Here is an 18,051-nt window from a genome sequence, read left to right on the forward strand (position 1 = left end):
AGGTATGAATTACAGAGCAAACAGCACTGCAATGTCCTGGTCCAGGCAGTATCAAGCCCTAATTTACACCTTGTTTTCTCACCTTTTTAAGGTGGAGCCTGGACTGTTGTTGAGCAGAACACATTTGGTCAATACCTTCCAGACAGTTCCCTGCAGAGCTGCAAGTTGTTGTTATCATTATAGCTGTGGTTTGGGGTGGCTTTTTTGTATTTCTCATCGATCATTTCCACCTCTAAACCCCAGTGCACAGTCCAACAGCACTCCTTGGTAACTGCAGAATTGGGAATATTAAAAATCCCACATGAAACAACATGAACAGCTGCCTGAACCCTCCCATTTCCACCCAGATGGCTCTTGTTTCAATTAACGGAATCAAACTAATTCCGAGCCATTCACTGGCCTTGTTTGGACTTACTTGGAAAAACACACCTATAAATCACATCTGAAAAATTGTGAAGAGAGAAAGAACTTGTTCCTCTTTGGGCAGTCCTTTTTTGTTTTGTTTTTCTTTTATTGTTTTGTTTGTGGGGTTTTTTTTGGTAGAACAAAATTTTGTTACCAAAATACACAATTATGTGTTGACAGCTCAGAGCCTCTGTGGTTCTGGCCATGATAAAACACAGCTCCACACTGTCCCTCCAGTTCTTCAAAACACAGGGCACCCAGAGGCTCCCATTTGCATCATCTCCCTGGGATTCTGAGCTGGAAAAGGGATGCCAAATGTACAGGAAGCCTGAAGTCATCAAAACAGCCACACCAAGGGATTTCCCTGGTCCCAAATCCATCAGACACTGAGTGGTATGGGTCTCACTGCTCATGGAGCATTTTGAAATGCCAAATCACAACAGCCGGAGCTGCAGGAAAACCAGCACAGAATCCCAGAATCATTTTGGTTGGAAAAGACTTCCAAGCCCACCAAGTCCAGCCTGTGCCCCATCCCCACCTTGTCCCCAGCCCAGAGCTCTGAGTGCCACCTCCAGCCCTTCCTTGGGCACCTCCAGGGATGGGCACTCCAAACCTCCCTGGGCAGCCCCTGCCAAGGCCTGAGCACCCTTTCCATGGGGAAATTCCTGCTGCTGTCCACCCTGAGCCTGCCCTGGCCCAGCCTGAGGCCGTTCCCTCTCCTCCTGTCCCTGTTCCCTGCCAGCAGAGCCCGAATCCCCCTGGCTGCCCCCTCCTGTCAGGGACTTGTGCAGAGCCACAAGGTCCCCCCTGAGCCTCCTTTGCTCCAGCCTGAGCCCCTTTCCAGCTCCCTCAGCCGCTCCTGGGGCTCCAGCCCCTTCCCAGCTCCCTCAGCTGCTTCTCATGGGATTTACAATGAAGCCTAGGAGGAGATGCGGACAAGGATTTGTTCCCAACCTGAAGGACACACACCTGCTGGCGATTTGGGTTCACGCAGCATTTTCTTCTCCAGAATCTGAGGATTCTTAACAGTGCTCCCAGTACCACTGTAAAGCCTGGGATTATCCAAAAGACAGGGAGAGCTTGGGAAGAGTCTTGCCTGGGTAGGGCAGAGACCCAAGGAGTGAGTCTGTGGTGATGAGTGACAGCTGGAGATGCACAGCAGCAACCTCTCCAAAGGGATGCAGGAATGGGCACAGAAAGGGGAAATGCAGGAATTTGAGCACAGAAACATCCTCAGCACTGCCCTACCCAACATTTCTGCCCATCACCTTTAGCCCTCTGCAAAGGAGGAGAGCAGGAGTGCAAGATGAGGAGGCAGGGAGTGAATCAGGGAGGGGGGAAATATGGCCAAAACCCAGAGGCACACAGGGAAAGCTTCTCCCTCCTTCTGGGACTGTGCAACGAGGTCACACCATCAATCTCATCGCAAAGGAAAATCTGAGCAAGTGCTTAAGGGCTGCTTGACGTGGTTTGGAGAGCGATTCCCCAGCGTGCCCACAGCCTTTGGTATTTACAGGAGTGCAGCTAATTTGCACGGGGCTATAAACATTGGCTAAACAGGAATGCATACAGAAAGATGCTCTGAAAAGAGTTTGGTTTAAAATGAGAAGTGGTGTTGACCTCTCAGGGAGGAATGTCCCTCTGCTCAGAGATGGTCAGCTGAGTGCTCAACGAGGGTGGGAGAATCAAGGAGCTCGCCCAGGGAGCTGGGAAGGAAATTCTTATTTTTGTTTTGCTTCTCAAAGTAGCTTTTAATATTTCCAAGAGCAAGAGGCATTCTGAAAGAAACACAATCCCTCGAAACATAACTTTGAAAAGGGGCTCGTTTTGAATCAAAATAAATTTTGAAGAGGAAATATGTGAACACACTCATACTAAGTGATAAACTCCAGCTGTTCCACACAGGGCTGCTGTGGCAGGGAGAAATAACTCACAAATAATTTTATTAATTAACCATCAGAGTGTCCTCGTGAGCTGATGGGAGACCCCCCACCCCAGGCTCCCCACAAAAGGGAAATAATCTGCCCTGGAAACCATCAGATTGAGGGAGGAAAGGACTGTTTTAATTGATTAATTATGAATATTAAACAAATCAAGCTTTGAAGCTTAGTTCATAACGAGCCAAACTTCCACTATTGTTTTGCTTGGAAAAATCCAACTCTCCAGACAGCATCTGTCAATCTAATCATTATGTAGTTAAATGAGGGAGAAAAAAATGTGTTCTCTCTCACCTGCAAAAGCTATCTGAGCCTTGTAATTATTTGCCTTGATAAATTTAATTCAAGTTTTCCCTTCCAGATTTGACTGGTCAAGTTAAACTATAAAGATTATTCATGGAAAAGCAACCACAGTTGGTTACTAGGATACAAAAAATCACTTAGTATGTTCCTCCAATGAATAATCCCAAGCAGAACACACACAAATTCAATAAATTATGAATTTCTCGGTCTCTCTTACATAAACATTGGGGTTGCAGAGGCATTTCTTGGAAGCCTTTAATATAAATTCATCTCTTAATGACTGTGCACTAGCAAAACAAACAGAGGGGATGGCTGAGCCCTGCAGGTGAGCTGCATCCTTTGTCTAGACATGGAAGTTCTGGCAGCAGGCGGGGTGCCCAGGGCCAGCAGATCCATGGCTGCCATATCTCGGAGCAGACCCTGGAATCTGGCACGCTCCCAGGCCGTGGCACAGCGGCTGACGTCAGCAGCAGACTAAGCTAATTTGGAAGAAAGCAATTCTTATTCCAGAAAAAAAAAAAGAAAAAAGAAAAAAAATCTCCATTTCCTGCGCAATTCCATGGATCTGAAAGGTCTTACATAAAGCACTTGTCAGATGTCTGAAGGCACGAGGCAGAAAGAATTACGGAGCTGTTTAGGCTGGAGAAGGTCTCGGAGATTATCGAGTCCAACCTCTGACGAAGGCAGGGAGAAGTTTTCCTGCATCCATGCGAGGCCCCCAGCCCAGCACAAGGACAGGCAAAGCACCCTGGAATCAGACAGAGCCTGCCCCGAGCCACTCTGACATCCTTTGCAACACCCCTCGGGCTCAGGAGGCTGATTGTGGTCACGGAACAGCGTCTGGGCTCTGTGCGTGTCTCTTCCCATCCCTCCCGATATCCCTGGAAAACGGCGATCCCCAGGCACGACCCGGCACAAACCGCTGCTCCAGGCTGGGGTGTTTACAGCCCCCTACAGGGGCTGAGATCACTCCCTAGAAACTTTACCCGAGACGGATTTCCTTGAAATTGTGCCTTGCGATGCTTCCATCCTTCTCACCCTCTGCCTCTGATCACATCAGCGGCTGGAGCTGCTCTGCTGCTGCCAAAGCACCCGGGAATTGCGGCTTAAGGCTCACGGATCAGCTGCCAGGACCTTGCACCCCGCAAAGGACACCTCCCTGCCTGGCATTCTGAGGTACCTGCGAGGGGAAGATGGTCTTTATCTCTCCAAGCAACAGCCACATAGTAAATTATTTCAGTTTTCATTCTTGGAAACCTTTTTAGTTCGCAGGACAAAATAATCGAGAGTTTTTGCTGGCGTCCTGAGGGAAGCACCACCACAGAACGGCCCCTAAAGAGGTCACAGGGGGACATGGCTTTTTGCCAGGAGCCTACAGAGATCATCAAGCCCACCTTTAGCCCTGGTAGTCCAGTTCTACTCATTCTGTTCCTAGCTGATTGATAACAAATAAAAATAACAACTTGTTCTTTAAGATCACCAGTGATAGAAATATTTATTGTATTCCACCAACGCTTTGCATCGGTGTTAACCTGCTTGGCTGCATTCAGGGGAGCACATGCTCAAAATTCCTGGTCCTATCTTCTCCCCAAAATTCACTGCAGCCTCTTAGCTCTTCCTCGAACAGAATTTTAGCCACCCCCAGGACACCACACCAGGCAGATCTCAAGTGGTGCTTTGTGTTCCCAGAAAAAAAAAGCTCCATCAACTGTGTCAAGGTTAAGACCCCAAGAAACAGCAATTTTCCCTCATTAGGAATTATGCTTTCAACCTGAGGAGATAACTTCTGAACTGCACTCCACAAATTCCAGAACACAGCAAGCCGAGCAGCCGGTGTCCCGATGAGACCAAAGCAGATAACAGGCTCAGGAAAGCTGCTGCCACTGTGTCCCTTATCTCTGAGCAGAGCAAGATAAACTTGAATGAAATTATTTCATTTGCGCTGCCAAATGGGATATTCTATCTTTTATCTTTGGCTTCTCCAGGCAGGGCCTGGAGGATTTAATGTTTGAGTTATGGAGGAGGGCAAAAATCAAAAATCTTTATTCCCTGGCATTTGGAATCCTGACGGAAAACTTTTGCCCAAGGTAATTCTTTCTCGACTGACTGTTTTCCCTGTGTTGCCACATGGGAAACAAAAATCATGTTTTGTTGCTTTTATGTGTCTATTTATTTTATAGATTTTACTTTTATGTGTCTATTTATTTCTGGCACATAACCATTAGACATTATCCTGTCAGGAGTGCAATCACAGGAAAATGGTCAAAACAGAATTCCTAAAGTAAAAAAGTATCATTATTATGTAAAAGTCCACAGTAAGACCAGCAAACTTCAAAAATGAAACCTGTTACATGCAACTATCCAGCCAACAACCCCACAAACACAACTCCATCCATCTTTCTCCCTTCAGCAGCTCTTCAAAAAAACCCTCTATGTGATTTCCCAGCTGCACTGGGAAAGCTTTGGAGTGCAGTCGGATGGTTTTGTCTTGAAGGAATCTTGAAGGAATCAAGGTAGAAATCATTTCTTATCTTCTGATTTGGTTTCCTTACAGTAGAAAGGTGCAGAAAGGAAAAAAAATTAGACATGGAAAAAAAAAACCCTCCAGGTTTTGCTGGAAAAGGGGAAGGACTGGGGGCTGATCCTCCCAGAAGGAGATTTCTGAGCTGCTCCATTGCCAGAGGTCTGAAAGAACCCAGGGAGAAAACAGCTCCTGGGTGGAAAGCGAGCCCTGCTTACACAAAGCAGAGGAGGAGATCTCCCTGGACACAGAGGGGAAAACAAATTAACAAGCAAGAAATCACTTTCTCCTCCCTCCCTCCCTCCCCAAAGCCCCACTTCAACTGCTCAGACACCAGGAATTCATGTTCCAGCACTCAGTAATTGAGACAACGGGGCATGCAGGTCTGAAGGGAAAAGCTGGCACAGGTGAGCTGAAATAAAGCTTTCAAGCAGACATCTCAGTGCCAGTGATTCATTCTTTTTCTCATACACAGGGAAAACAAACACAGCCATCATCGAGATCGGGAACAACACAGAGTAAACAGCATCTCCTTCCCACCAAAAAAGTCCTCCCATAGGCAACAGATCTTATCTAAGGGAGCCTTGGGAAGGGCCTGGCCCTGCTGATGCCTCTGGGGAGAAGAGGTGGGATGGGCAGGAATGCGGAGAAGTGGTAGAACCTCACTAAAGGCACCAAAAAACCACGGGGACCACTGGCCCAGGGCCTGTCCCCTCCAGGACACAGCAGCTCGGTGACATCGAGGGCAAGGGTGGAGAAGCTGCCTGAATGAGAGGACAGAACAAAGTCTGGAAATCCTCCTGCAGCCAAACTTCCTCCAGCTGCCGCAGACAGAAAAACTTCCCCAAGATGTGAGGAGGAGCCCGGCCCTTCCCCACGGCCCTTCAGGCTCCCACCTCCTTCCGCGCTTGCTGGCAGCTGAGCACACCTCTGCCCTCTGGGCAAGTCTGGAGAACGGTGCATTTGGGTGCCAGGGAGCCCCAGATGTGGCCCAGGAGCTCCTGAGGAGCGGGCAAGGTGCAAGTCGTGAGTCAGCCCCGTGTTTTGGCTGCTGTGCCCGGCACGGGACTCCAAACTGCTCCCAAAAACTGCTGCGGGCAGGGGAAGGGTGACAAACACAGGAGATAAGACCCATGGAAATACAAAGAGAAGAGATAAAGGAGATCGCACACACCTTCCCCGTAGGGAAATTCATTTGGGATCCGCCACGTGTTTCAGGGAATCTCACCCAGCCTGGTCCCATCCTGCAGCACATGAAGCCACCCCAGCCAGCAGCCCCTGGGCTCTCCCTGGCTCTGCCCCTGCCTGGTGCTGCCAATTTGCTTCCCTGCCTCTCTCCTGAACCCACCACATCCATCACGGTGACGTGCACGCTCCACCTTAGGAAAGCCTGCTCCTAATTTAGCTGCCGAGCCGCACAGATAGGCTCTGTAAACAGTGGGATGCTGAGGAGAAGGGAAATGTTTCCTTTCAAGGCAAACCCTGCCGCAGGACACTGACTGCCCGAAAGCGCAGCTCCAGAACCCAAGGAGCTCGGCTGCTAAATCCACTGGAGCTCAGGAGGACAGAGGTGCTTATTATTTGCATTCCTGATTGGAAAGCCAGGGAATGTGACTGGTGAGGAGGATCCGCGCTAGGACAAGGGAGAGAAACCCGGCATAAGCCTCGCAAGTGACTCATCCTTCTCCTGTCAAATAAACATTAATGCCCGCACATCCAAACCTGACTGCCGCCGGTTAAACACCTTAAACATCCTTAAGCACTTCCATAGGTTGTCAAACGATAACGTGCTGGGAAGCAGCGATTTCCTCTGCCTGCGGGGAGGCCTTTCCGAGGGTTTTGCCTACACACACAGACTCTGGGGTGGGATTTCAGGCATCTACAGGAGGGTGAGATGGTGACAACACGGGTCCTCCTAGTCTGCAGCAATTATCGGAAGAAATAAATAGGAATAAAAGGGGGGAAAGTGCTGTTTGCCAGACCTCTGAGCAAAGCAATTCCCCTCTGGAGCATAAACAATAAAAGAGAAGAGAGGGCACCTGCCCAGCACTACCCAGTGGAGAGCAAGGGAAAGCTCTGGCTTTAATGACACACTTGGCACCGTGCTGTGTGTGTGTGACAGCCCATGGGCCACGGGGAATGACACAGCTCCATTTAACGCTGGCCTGGGAGGGGATGCCTGCCTGGAGTGGAGCACAGTCATTCCTCCAGCCTCGACAGCCGAGGTGCCAAAGGCAGCGCTGGATTCATCGTGCCAGTTGGCTGCAGCAGGGTTTGGGGCATGCACAGTGGTTAAAGAGAGTCCTCAGTACACAATCAATCTGTTCCAGCTCTAAATCACACAGAAGGCTGAGCAGCTTCACAGGTTTCCTTTTGGAGAGTGGAAAAGCAAAAGGCTGCTAAGAAGGCAGTGAATTTTTTTTTTTTTTTGCACTTCTATGACCTTCCTCCTGGAGATGCTTCATAATTAATTAACTCTCGTACCCCCATGTGAGCTAGGGTTTCCTACCTTCCTTACATTCAAAGCAATTCTGTGATAAAGCCACTTGCTCAAAGGTCACACGGGGAGTCATCAAAATCCAGACTCTCAAAACCTCAACTCCCAGCCTAAGGATGCAGAAAAACAGGCGGAATAGGGCTGGATTAACGCCTGCAGTCAGTGTTGATCGGCGCTGAACCAAACCCAAACCAAAAACTGGTCTGAACAGCTACCTTTTTCACTCAAACCAGAACAACCTGAAGTGGTATTTTGTAGTTTTCTTGAAGTCAGACTGGATCCAAATCAAACAATTTACTGAACTCCTGACAAAAACAAGAACTCCTCCCACAGTGCATCACTAGCAACTGAGGGAGGAGGGACCAGAAAACAAATCTAAACAAAAGTGCTCCTTGAAGTGAGATTATAGCCCCTGGAAAAGGCAGAGAGATCTTTTCCCACTGAGTGGACTTGGCTCCTCATTTCTTAGAAGAGAAGTGAGTCGGTATTTTGAAAAGGAGTACACAGAAATGTCATTTTTAACCCACAAGCTGTAAATCCTTGCTGCTTTGCTGTAACCAGGACCTTCCAAACATCCCTGTTTCACCTGGCAGATGGGAGCACCAGCCTGATGAAGGTCTAAACTTGGGATTGATTTCTGCCTTGTTGAGAGATGATTTTAATGATTAGAAGCCTTTTCCTTAAGAACACAAAATAATTTCTTGCAACGAAGTCACTTCTGCCAGAACAAGCCCCATTCTCCCTCGTGTTTACCAGACACAAATGCCACTCATACTTGGTATTCCTTGCAGTTGTGAGGAAAGCTGTGGGAGAAGCACAGCAATCAGATCCCAGCCAGATTCTAAAAAGGGAATTTGGCTCCTTTGTTAAATACCAATGTCCCTATTTGGGTCAGGACCAACAACTGGATCCCAACTGGAAAGTCCTGCACTTGGTGAGTGCCTCCTGCCCACCCTGCCTGTCCCAGCAGCTGTCCACCTTCACCCTGTCACCACGGGGACGCTGCTGCCGTCCCAGCCTCCAGGACGCTGCTCCTCAGAAGGGTTTCCATGGATCATGGGGATTTTCCCCTCTCCCAAGCCTGCCCCGCTGAGCTCCCAGCATCTTCCTGCTCACACTGGTTCTTAACGATTTTCTGAGCCCTGTGCGTGCCACGGAGAGCAATCAGCCTGGAGAAATGAGTTCCATGGAGGAAGGAGCCCCATGCACGACACCAGGGTAGTTTGTCATGCTTCCTGCTCCTCTCACCCCAACTCCAGAGCGATTCCCTGCGCAGCCCCACAGGAAACCAGGCACAGAGCCATGAATCCCACGGAACCAGCAGCCCTCAGCCTCCCAGCAGCCAGGTGCTGCCCGTCACCTGCAGTGCTGCACAGCCACTTCAGCACCTGCAGGAGCCGGGAACACGCCGTGCCTCAGGAACCAACAATTCCCTCCTGCCTCCCCAGCCGCCCGCAAACCACCTCGGACAGCGGGGAGGCGAGGGGAGCAGGGAATCAGCGACATCCAAGCGTGAATTCCCAGCCTGGGCTGGAGATGCAGTGGGAGATCCTCCTCCTCCAGGAGATGCGGGAGGGCCGGCGCCGCTCCCGGAGCATCCCAGAGGCAGCATCCGTGTCATGTCGTGTATCGTTTAGCTGTCACCCAGATAAGAGCGGCTTCCAGCAGCACCTCAGGCCTGTTGTTAAGCATATCTGACACATCCCAGCTCTTTTCCCTTCAAATGCCTCCTCACCCCGTTCAAATATAGAAGCTGCCTCTCATTAGCCACAGCCTCATTACTCATTTCAGCGCCGCTCCGGTTGGAACCTCGCTGTTAATTTGACAAAGCCTGGGCCCATTGTGTGTTAACCAGAGGGTACTTGGCAAACACGAGTTTCCCAAGCTGCCGGCACAAATCCCTCCGGCTCCGATGGCGTGTGCTCTTGTATCATTCCATGGAAATGTGGGGAGAAACGGATGAGGCTGGGCAAGGATTTAAAAGATGCAACCAGCCCGGTTTGCCTCAAGCACATTTGGACAAAGGTAAAAAAATGAGTCGTCTTCAATAGGATTTAAAATTGAGTTCTGCTGTTTGAGGAAAGCATTGCCCTTTCTATATAAAACCTGAATTGTTGCTTGTTTGGCTTTTCCAGGAGCCAGGTCCCTCCACATTCCGTCTACATTTGATTTCATTGAAAAGGCTTTTCCTACCTTGAGCTATTTATGGTGAACAAAACGACAGAAGTGATACTGCAGTGGATCAATTTAACACAAGTAAGCAAATTTCAGTTTGAAGATGTTCTGTTTGGTTGTTTGGGTTTTATTAAGAAGTTTCTTCAGTCCGTGGGACAGAGAGCAATTTCTCTGTTAGGCAAAATGAGAGGGAAAGTGCCTTGCTCAGTCTGCAGGGTGAAGAAGGAGATGCATTTTGGACCAAGAAAAGGAAAGACTTAATTCTGACTGATAATCTTTTGAGTAATTCTAAACAGCCCTTGCATTTATAAATAGGATTTCATCCAACCATTCAGTCTTCCGGAAAAACTTTCTAATTTTCAAAAGGACTGTTCCAAGAACAGTTCTAAACCTGCTTCCCCTCCGCAATGCCATTTGGATAATGAAAGACAAACAATCCATCTGAAATTCAATTTCATATGAAAAATTGCTGAATGGGGTCCAACCCGACAAAAGACATTTATAAACTTCCAAATTGCAAACATCCAAAAGCTCCTCTGCAGCCACAGGTTAACAGCTCCCTTGGACTGTCATTACTCTTGTGAAAAGCAAACTGAATTTGGGGGAAAGACACGTTTCCAGCGTCATCCAGCCCTCAGCAAAGGCATTCAAGTGTCTTGCATAGCTCTGCCTTGCACAATTTGACAAATGTTTGCAAATGGACCATCCCCAGCGGTGCAATCCTCCCAGACAGCCTCCACCTGGAGGGACACCACCGAGATTTCCTAGGCCACCAGAATAAATGTTTGAGCTGGGAGGTTGCCATAAATCAAGCCTTCATTTTTCCCCCATCAAACTTTTCCTTTTTAACGACTCCTTTTGAAAGCACCGCGAGGAAGTCCTGAATCACGGAGCTGCGGTGCAGCTGATGTCATCCCTTTTTTTAAATTCACGTGTGTAAGGCTGAGCATGTGGAGGCTGCTCAGGAGAGACTGTTCTAGCACCAGGCAGAAGGGCTGATACAACTCCCAGCCTTCTGGAACAGAGCTCTCAGCGAGATCCCACGGCCCAGCAGGTACGGATATTTTTCCTTTGGGAAGTTCCAGCCTGACCGAGGTAACCTCTGCTGACCCAAAGATGATCTCCTGGCTTTTTCTCCCCCATCCCAGGTTTTTTGCATGTGCCCCCAGCTGAAAAGCCAAGCCGCAAAATAAAATTTCTCCAAGGTCATGCACTCCTCACGACGCCTTTATTTGCCAGTTGGTGAAGTATTTAAAAAAATGAAAACTTCCTTATTGTGAAAGGAGCTAACGTCCCATTTAAATGTAACAGAGAACGGGAGGAGATGCAACTAGAAATCTAACCACTGCTTCATAGCTAAACCACAAGCTTAGCAGCTTTCTTTTGTGCCCTCAAGGTCCCAGGCACCGTCTCTTCGCAAAGACAATATACGGCGCATCCAAATGCAAATCTATTCCTCTCTTTATTTCTATATTCAGCTCCCTGGCTGATTACAGGGAGACGTGTATGTGTTCAATAGGTCCTCCTGCTTCTTTAAATAAGTTTAATAATACCCTTTTTATTTATGGGAGCCTGAAGTACAAAGGATGCAATGCAGGAGCTCTGCAAGAGCAGAAAAGAGAAGAAAAGCAAAGTAGCTGAAGATACAGCCTGGCAATGGCTCAGTAATTCAACACTGTTGATTCTATAGAGACCAACTGTTTTTATTATGCACAGATTCTCCGAGGGGGGGGGGAAAGCCCCACAGTTACGAACTTGCAAAGGAAAAGAATATGTACAGCTCTTGTGTAAGTGCAGAATTGGCTAAAAAGGCAGTTTTCAAACCAGGGCAGCCCACCGAACATTTCAGACCCCACTGCAGTTTTCTTCCGGAGACTCCGAACAGCTGCGGTCTCTCCCCATTAAAAAGTTGGATTAAAAAAAACCCAAAACATAACGAGAAGGGGAAATGAACCAGAAAGCCCCTCCAAGGACTCGGTCCGAGGGCTGGGAATCGCCGCTCCAGCTGCGGGATCAGCCCCGCTTCACCCCGCGGGCGCAGCCGTGCCCCGCGCTCAGCATCCCCGCCCGCCGCGATCACCGAAAACGAGCACATTTTAAAAATTCCTGGAACGCCCGGCTTCTCCCGGGATTGCTGACGCGCTCGGCTTCTCCCGGGATTGCTGACACGCTCGGCTTCTCCCGGGGAGCCTCGGACCGGGGGTGGGGAGCACAGCTGCCGCCGCTCGCCCGCAGCATCCCCGGGGCAGGACGCGCCCCCCGCCCGCAGCCCCGCGCCCCGGCCGGTACCTGCCAGCGTCTTGTGCACCGTGTTGCCCATCGCTCGCTCGCTCGGCGGCGCGGCGGAGCCCGGGGCCGCCCGGAGCTCCGCAGGGCCATGGACAGCGCCCGCCTCCCGCCGCCGCTCCGCGCCCGCCCCCGCCCCGCCCCGCGGAGCCGCCCCGCCCGAGCCGCGGGTGCTGCTGCTCTGCCCCCATCGCTGCCCCGGTGCCTCTCCGGGATGTGCTGCTCTGCCCCTCTCCGGGATGTGCTGCTCTGCCCCCATCCCTGCCCCGGTGCCTCTCCGGGATGTGCTGCTCTGCCCCCATCCCTGCCCCGGTGCCCCTCCGGGGGTGGGGAGCTCCGGGGAGCACCCGCTGGCATCTATGGGAGGAGCTGCCGGCCGGGGCTTTGGGCAAACGCGGGCCCGGCTCTTCCCCGGAGCCCGCAGAGATCCCTGAGAGACCTTTTGCCTCTCCCTCCTAGGAAAAAAAAAAAAATCCTCTTTGTCCCGTAGCACAAGCACACCTGTGCATCAGCAACACCTTCCCGAAGGGCACCGCCTGCACTGGGGGACACCGGAGGTCGATAAAGCTGAGCTCTTTCCCCCTCCGTGCCATTTCCTTGCGGGTGACCTTGGATAAGCCACTTTGCGCCTCGGTGACACGGCTTCCCCACCTGGGAACCGAGGGAATTAGCGGGAGTGTTGTGCCGGCAAATGCGCGATTAGTTTGAAGCACGGCGGTACCACGGCGACGAAGGACAGACACCTCAGCCCGCGGCCAACAGCATTGACAAGATCGGCTCCACAATTTCCTTCCCTTCGGATCTCAGGCAGAAAAACACGTTTAGAGCCCCACTGGAGAAGAGCAAGGCTCCCTCCCTCCTCCTGGCCACAGTTCTGCTGCCCGAGGGGTGATGATGCTGAGAAGTGAAGGTGCCAAGCCCTCCTTCCCTGAGGCAGCTTCCAGAGTTTTAAGACTGGAGAATTGGGAGCCTCAGAGCTGCATAAATGTGCTGCAACCAACACCTTGGGCTCACGACACCTTTGGGAAAAGCCGCCGTGTCCCTTAGCAGAAGTCACATCTCTGGACTATCACAAGTCCTGGGACACAAAAGAAAAAATGGGAAGAGGGGGAGAGCCAAGGAACAGTAGCTCAATAGCCTGACAGACATCAGCCTCTGATCTATTATAGAGCAGCTAAAATAACAAACCTTTAATCCCTAGATCATATTGAACAGGTCAAGTGTGGCTCAGGAGATGAGAGAGGACAGAAAACCCGAATTTCCAGCATTTTTTTGCTATCATATGGATTCGTTCAAAATGGGATTATTGAATGAGACACCAGCAGCTGTTCTTAAAAGCGCCTGCACCCATCTGCTGTCTCCTTAGGTTAGCACACGTCTCCTTCTCCCTTTGGTGCAGGAGCTGTCAGAGGGCAGCAGGAGCCCAGCGCTCCTCTTGGGGAGGAGAGGAGGGCAGCAATGTCACCTTAGTGACACAAAGGGGAAAGTCCTCGTGTCACCAGACAGCGGGGAATGGGAGGCTTCGCTAATCGCGGCTGCTTTCCCTCAGCAGGGAGTGGCAGTTGTTATTTTAGGGCTTAAATTCGCCTTCAAAAGCCGGCGGCAGCAGCCGGTTCCGCACAGCCGGGGGTTGCTCATGTGTGTGCCATGTGCGGGCTGGGTGCCACCTCCCGAGCCCTGTCCCTGTCCCTCCTGCCACACCCCGGCCACGCAGCCCACAGACTGCCCGTCCCAAGGGTGTCCCAGCCCTTCCTCCTCCCCAAAAGGAGGTAAAAATAGAAGACAATAAAATGGAAATGCACATCCTTGGGACGCGGAGGCAGCCTGCAGGAACGCAATCAACGCTCCTGCTTCTTGGCATTGTAAAAACGGGGAGTTTGTTAAAATAACCTTCTTGTCACAACGCAAAACAACGCTCCTGAGAAATGGTTCAGCGAGGAGGATTTTCACCCTCCCCAGAAATCACTCTGAGAGAGTAAAAGAGAGCCAGGAGCGGACGCTGAGCAGGGGCTGCAAAGTCAGCCTGGAGAGAAGCAGAGAGGAACCCAACTGGCCCAACCAAAGCTCCACAGATGAAAGCTCACCAGCATTTTAAGATTCTTTCGGCTCCAGCAAGTTTTGCTAACTCTTGATAACACACTTCAGCAGTTTCTTCTGTATGGCTGGCACACGGCTGCTCCTCTGAAGAAATCCCCTTCCCTCTCTCCCCCTCACTCTGACCCAGGGACAGCCTGACCTGCACACATGGGTGTCACCTGCTTTGCTATCTGCATTCCCATAAATATAAAACAGTAATATCACCTCAGCTCCTTCCAAGCAATTTTTATCACTAGACCTCAAACCGTTTTGCAGACAAGGTGAGCGACATTATCCTGATTTCATAAGTGATGAAACTGAGCCACAGAGAACCCAGGAGATTTGTCCAAGGTCACAGGTTGGCCACTGGCAAACTTGGGAGCAGAGCTCTGGAGCAGCCACAAAACTGAGTTGGATCCAACTTGCAGGACTGGACACTTTTAGCTGCACACATTTGAGTTGCTTCTCCCTCTGCATTTTCTATTGCCCCTCATAACAAATTCATCTCAGTGGGATCCGAGGAGTATGATCAGGATAATACTATGCAAAGGAAAACGTCTCTGCGAGGCTTTCTGTATCCCACTGATGTCAGACAGCTGCTTCCCAGCTCACTGCAATCACTCCTAAATCTCACTGTGCAGGGTGTGTACCCAGGCCTTTAAAATATGGACCAAAAAAAAAAAGGAAAAGAGAGACAAATTTCTTTCTGAATCAAAAATGTGATGAATTCCCCTTGAGGTTTGTCGCAGACAGGGGTCTGACACAAACCCTCCTATAAGCACCCACACAGGCCAGGCCTCTCACAAGAGAGGAAATATTAGCAGTCATATAAACACATTTGTGTAAATGTAATGTTCCCAGGGATGCAAATAGCTTACAAGGAACAGCTAAATTTCCACTGATTGTTACCAGCCCGAGGAGCAACTCTTCTTACGGCATCAAATGGGTTGCATTGTCTTTGTAAATCCCCCGGGGGCTCGAGTTTTGGGGGCTGAAAACCGTTGTGAGATGCGAGGTATCACTGGGAGCAGCTGCCATTCGTGTCTCTAACAGATGGCAGGAAATAATGACAGACTCGGCTCTTCCAGCGACAGCGAGATAAAACACCGAGAAATCCGAGAAATCCGCCTGCCTGTGGGGCAGGGAGCCCTCCTGCCCTTAAGGGGAGTCTCGTCCCATCCCAGATCCCAGGGCAGATCCCAGCAGATCCCCTGCTCCCGGCTGCCTCCCAGAAAACACCAGTTCTGCTCCTCCATGCTCCAACTGGGCAGCTCTCTCTCTGTCACAGCTCCACTGAAATCCTGTGGACTTCCCAGAGTTATCTGTCTTCCCCAAAGACCAGACTGCTGCTTGCAGAGCTGTGCCCAGCCCTGCTCCACAGCCTGGGCGCTGCCAGCTTTCTCCCGTTTCACACCCTGCACCCTCAGCTCTGGTTTTTTCCTTTCTCCGTGACTCTAAATCCGAGGAGATGCTCAGAGCATCCATTTCTCTTCCAGCTCCATCTGTCTGGAACTCTGAGACTGCCCAAACTGCTTTCCCTTCCATCACACCTCACCTTGAAACCTCCCTTTCCCTCCCCTGCTTAGCGGGAGCTCCCTGGGAATTCTCAGAGGCTGCAGATGGAAAATGCCCTGGAAAAAGACGTGAGGTGACTGTCCCAGCCTAAAATGCCCTTCCAACTTGCAAACACCACCATGTCCAAGAGACTGCAGTTCCTCTGAGTGCACACCAGTGACATTCAACACATTTTCTTCAACAGGTTTTTATCCAGCATGGAAGCAGCAGCACGGAAATAATTCCTTCCTCCTGACACGAGTTCATTTCCGTGGCTGTGCTCGATGGTGTTGTGTGCTTCCCCCTATAGCTCCTGCCTATAGCACTTTGTGCTTGCTTTCCTCCTCCTCCTCCTGGCTGAAGGGACTGTCCAGGAGAGAGCAGATTTGCCTGATAAAAGCAAATGTAACTCGTCTCACAACTTCCCAGCCTCCGCATCTTGCCTATGGAAGGAGAGTACTAATAAGCCTCTCTCCTACTTGGAGACGAGTGGAAAAGGAAAAAAAAAAAAGCTGTTCCCTGGATTCCCATCATGCACGCTTAAAGAGGTATTTGTTTAGGAGGGATGCATGTACAGAGCATCCTCCGGCAGCACACAAAGCCCTCCTGCCACCCACGCCTCCCGACTGCTGAAAGCAATTCCTTCCCTCCCCTGCTCCCAGCACCAGCACAGGATGCTCAGGGTCTCCACAGGTCACGCTCACAAACTGGTTCTGACTTTTTTTTCCCCCTCCAAGAAATGAAGGGAAGCAGGAGCTTCCAGCACAACAGTAGGAAAATCTTGCAAAGAGCTTCTTGAACTGGCCTTGACCACGCAGCGATCGAAGCTGTTTCCTGATCCTTGCCCTCAGTGCCTGCTGGAGGTTTGGCTTATTTACCCAAAGCTGGGAGATTAATCCACACTTTCTGGAATATAGGGGAGAGTGGTGCTGGGCCAGAGGTGACCCATGGGATGGGGTGCAGACGGGGAAGGGGAAGCCTGCAGGGATGGATGGATCCCGTGGTCAAAAGTGCAAAGGAGCAGTGAGCACCTGCCCTGACAGAGCTCTCTGTGCAGCAGGGTGGCTGTGACGTGTGCCAGCCACACAGGGACGGAGAAGCCACCTCTGACGAGATGCCAGAGCAGCTCTGAGCTGAGGAACATGTGGGCATTCCTGGCAGAAAGGGATTTTGCCACGGATTCCTCAGCTGCAGGAATTAAAGCCCAGGCAGGGAGAGGAAAAGGAAACGGTGAAACCACAGCGCAGCAAACACAGCTCAGTGTCACTCGCACCAGCCACATCCCAAATGGCTTTGGGAAGGATAATGACAGTCCCCAAACAGCAGCAGAGGCTGCCAGGAAGGGCAGGAGCTGGGGTGGAAGCGAGGATGATGATGCAGGGAGGAGCAAGGAGAGCAGAGGCAGCAGAGGCAGCAAGAGGGAGACTTGGTGACAGCATCTTTTCCTGGGAAAGGTGTAGCTGGGCTGATTCTGCCATGGTATTCATGCTGTGGATAAACAGAGGTGCTTTCTCTCCACCCTTCCCATGGGTGTGGGGAGGAGAGGGGTTTCTGGCCGTGACCAAACAAGGGCCATCCCTGCAGCCCAGAAGCTCCAGCCCTGCTGGGAGATGCTCCCCTGCCAGCCCCAGACAAGTGCCCTTTCCTTCGGCGGGGGCGGAGGGTGGGCTGGGCCCATGTAAGGAAGAATTTCCAATTTAGAAACAAACAGAGCCAGTTCCTATTATTGTTAGTGGAATGTCAGCATCTCTGCTCCCGAGCACCACTGTCAACAAACAGGCTCACAAATGCTCCTTCAGCATCAGCCAAAATAACATCCATGAAGGCATCTATAACTCAGCATTCACTACACACACAACAAGCTCGCCTTTTTCTTTTTAAATCCAGTCTTGTCCACGTAATTTTAACATAAAGGAACCGGCTGTGGGCTGTGTTACCAAATGAGTCATCGTTTTATGTGGCAGTGTAATATGATTTAGAGAATTCTTGGCACACCAGTGTGGATTATGCATTATAATCTCTTAATTTGGACTCTCAGTGCTGCGGGCCAGTGCCTGGAGCGGGAGGGAAGGAGCAGAAGGGAATTGCAGTCCGAGCTCTGCTCCTGCTTTGCTGTGTGACCTTCACAAATTTGTTACTCTGCTCCTTCTTGCCCTCCTTCCTTCGTCTGCAGAGCAGGAACACGCCTGTGTCTTCAGCAGGGTCAGCTAATGCTCGCCCAGGAGGTTTTAGGAAAGTTACATCAATGCAAATTATTGTTTCAGTAAGGGGAGGAAAGCAGAACGACTTTGCAGTGC

At 50.7% G+C, this 18,051-nt stretch overlaps 1 protein-coding gene across 1 annotated transcript in view; it reads right to left on the bottom strand.

Annotated features, from left to right (window-relative positions):
* Positions 1-12,243, bottom strand: part of NEURL1B (neuralized E3 ubiquitin protein ligase 1B) — a 32,158-nt gene extending 19,915 nt beyond the window's left edge. The window contains exon 1 of the mRNA XM_039559659.1: positions 12,128-12,243. Coding sequence (XP_039415593.1) covers positions 12,128-12,158 — 31 coding nt within the window. The 5' untranslated portion in view covers positions 12,159-12,243. The remainder of the gene's footprint in view (positions 1-12,127) is intronic.
* Between the last annotated feature and the right edge of the window lie 5,808 nt (positions 12,244-18,051).

The sequence above is a fragment of the Corvus cornix genome, chromosome 13 (genome assembly GCF_000738735.6).
Source record: "Corvus cornix cornix isolate S_Up_H32 chromosome 13, ASM73873v5, whole genome shotgun sequence".
Taxonomy (NCBI): domain Eukaryota; kingdom Metazoa; phylum Chordata; class Aves; order Passeriformes; family Corvidae; genus Corvus; species Corvus cornix.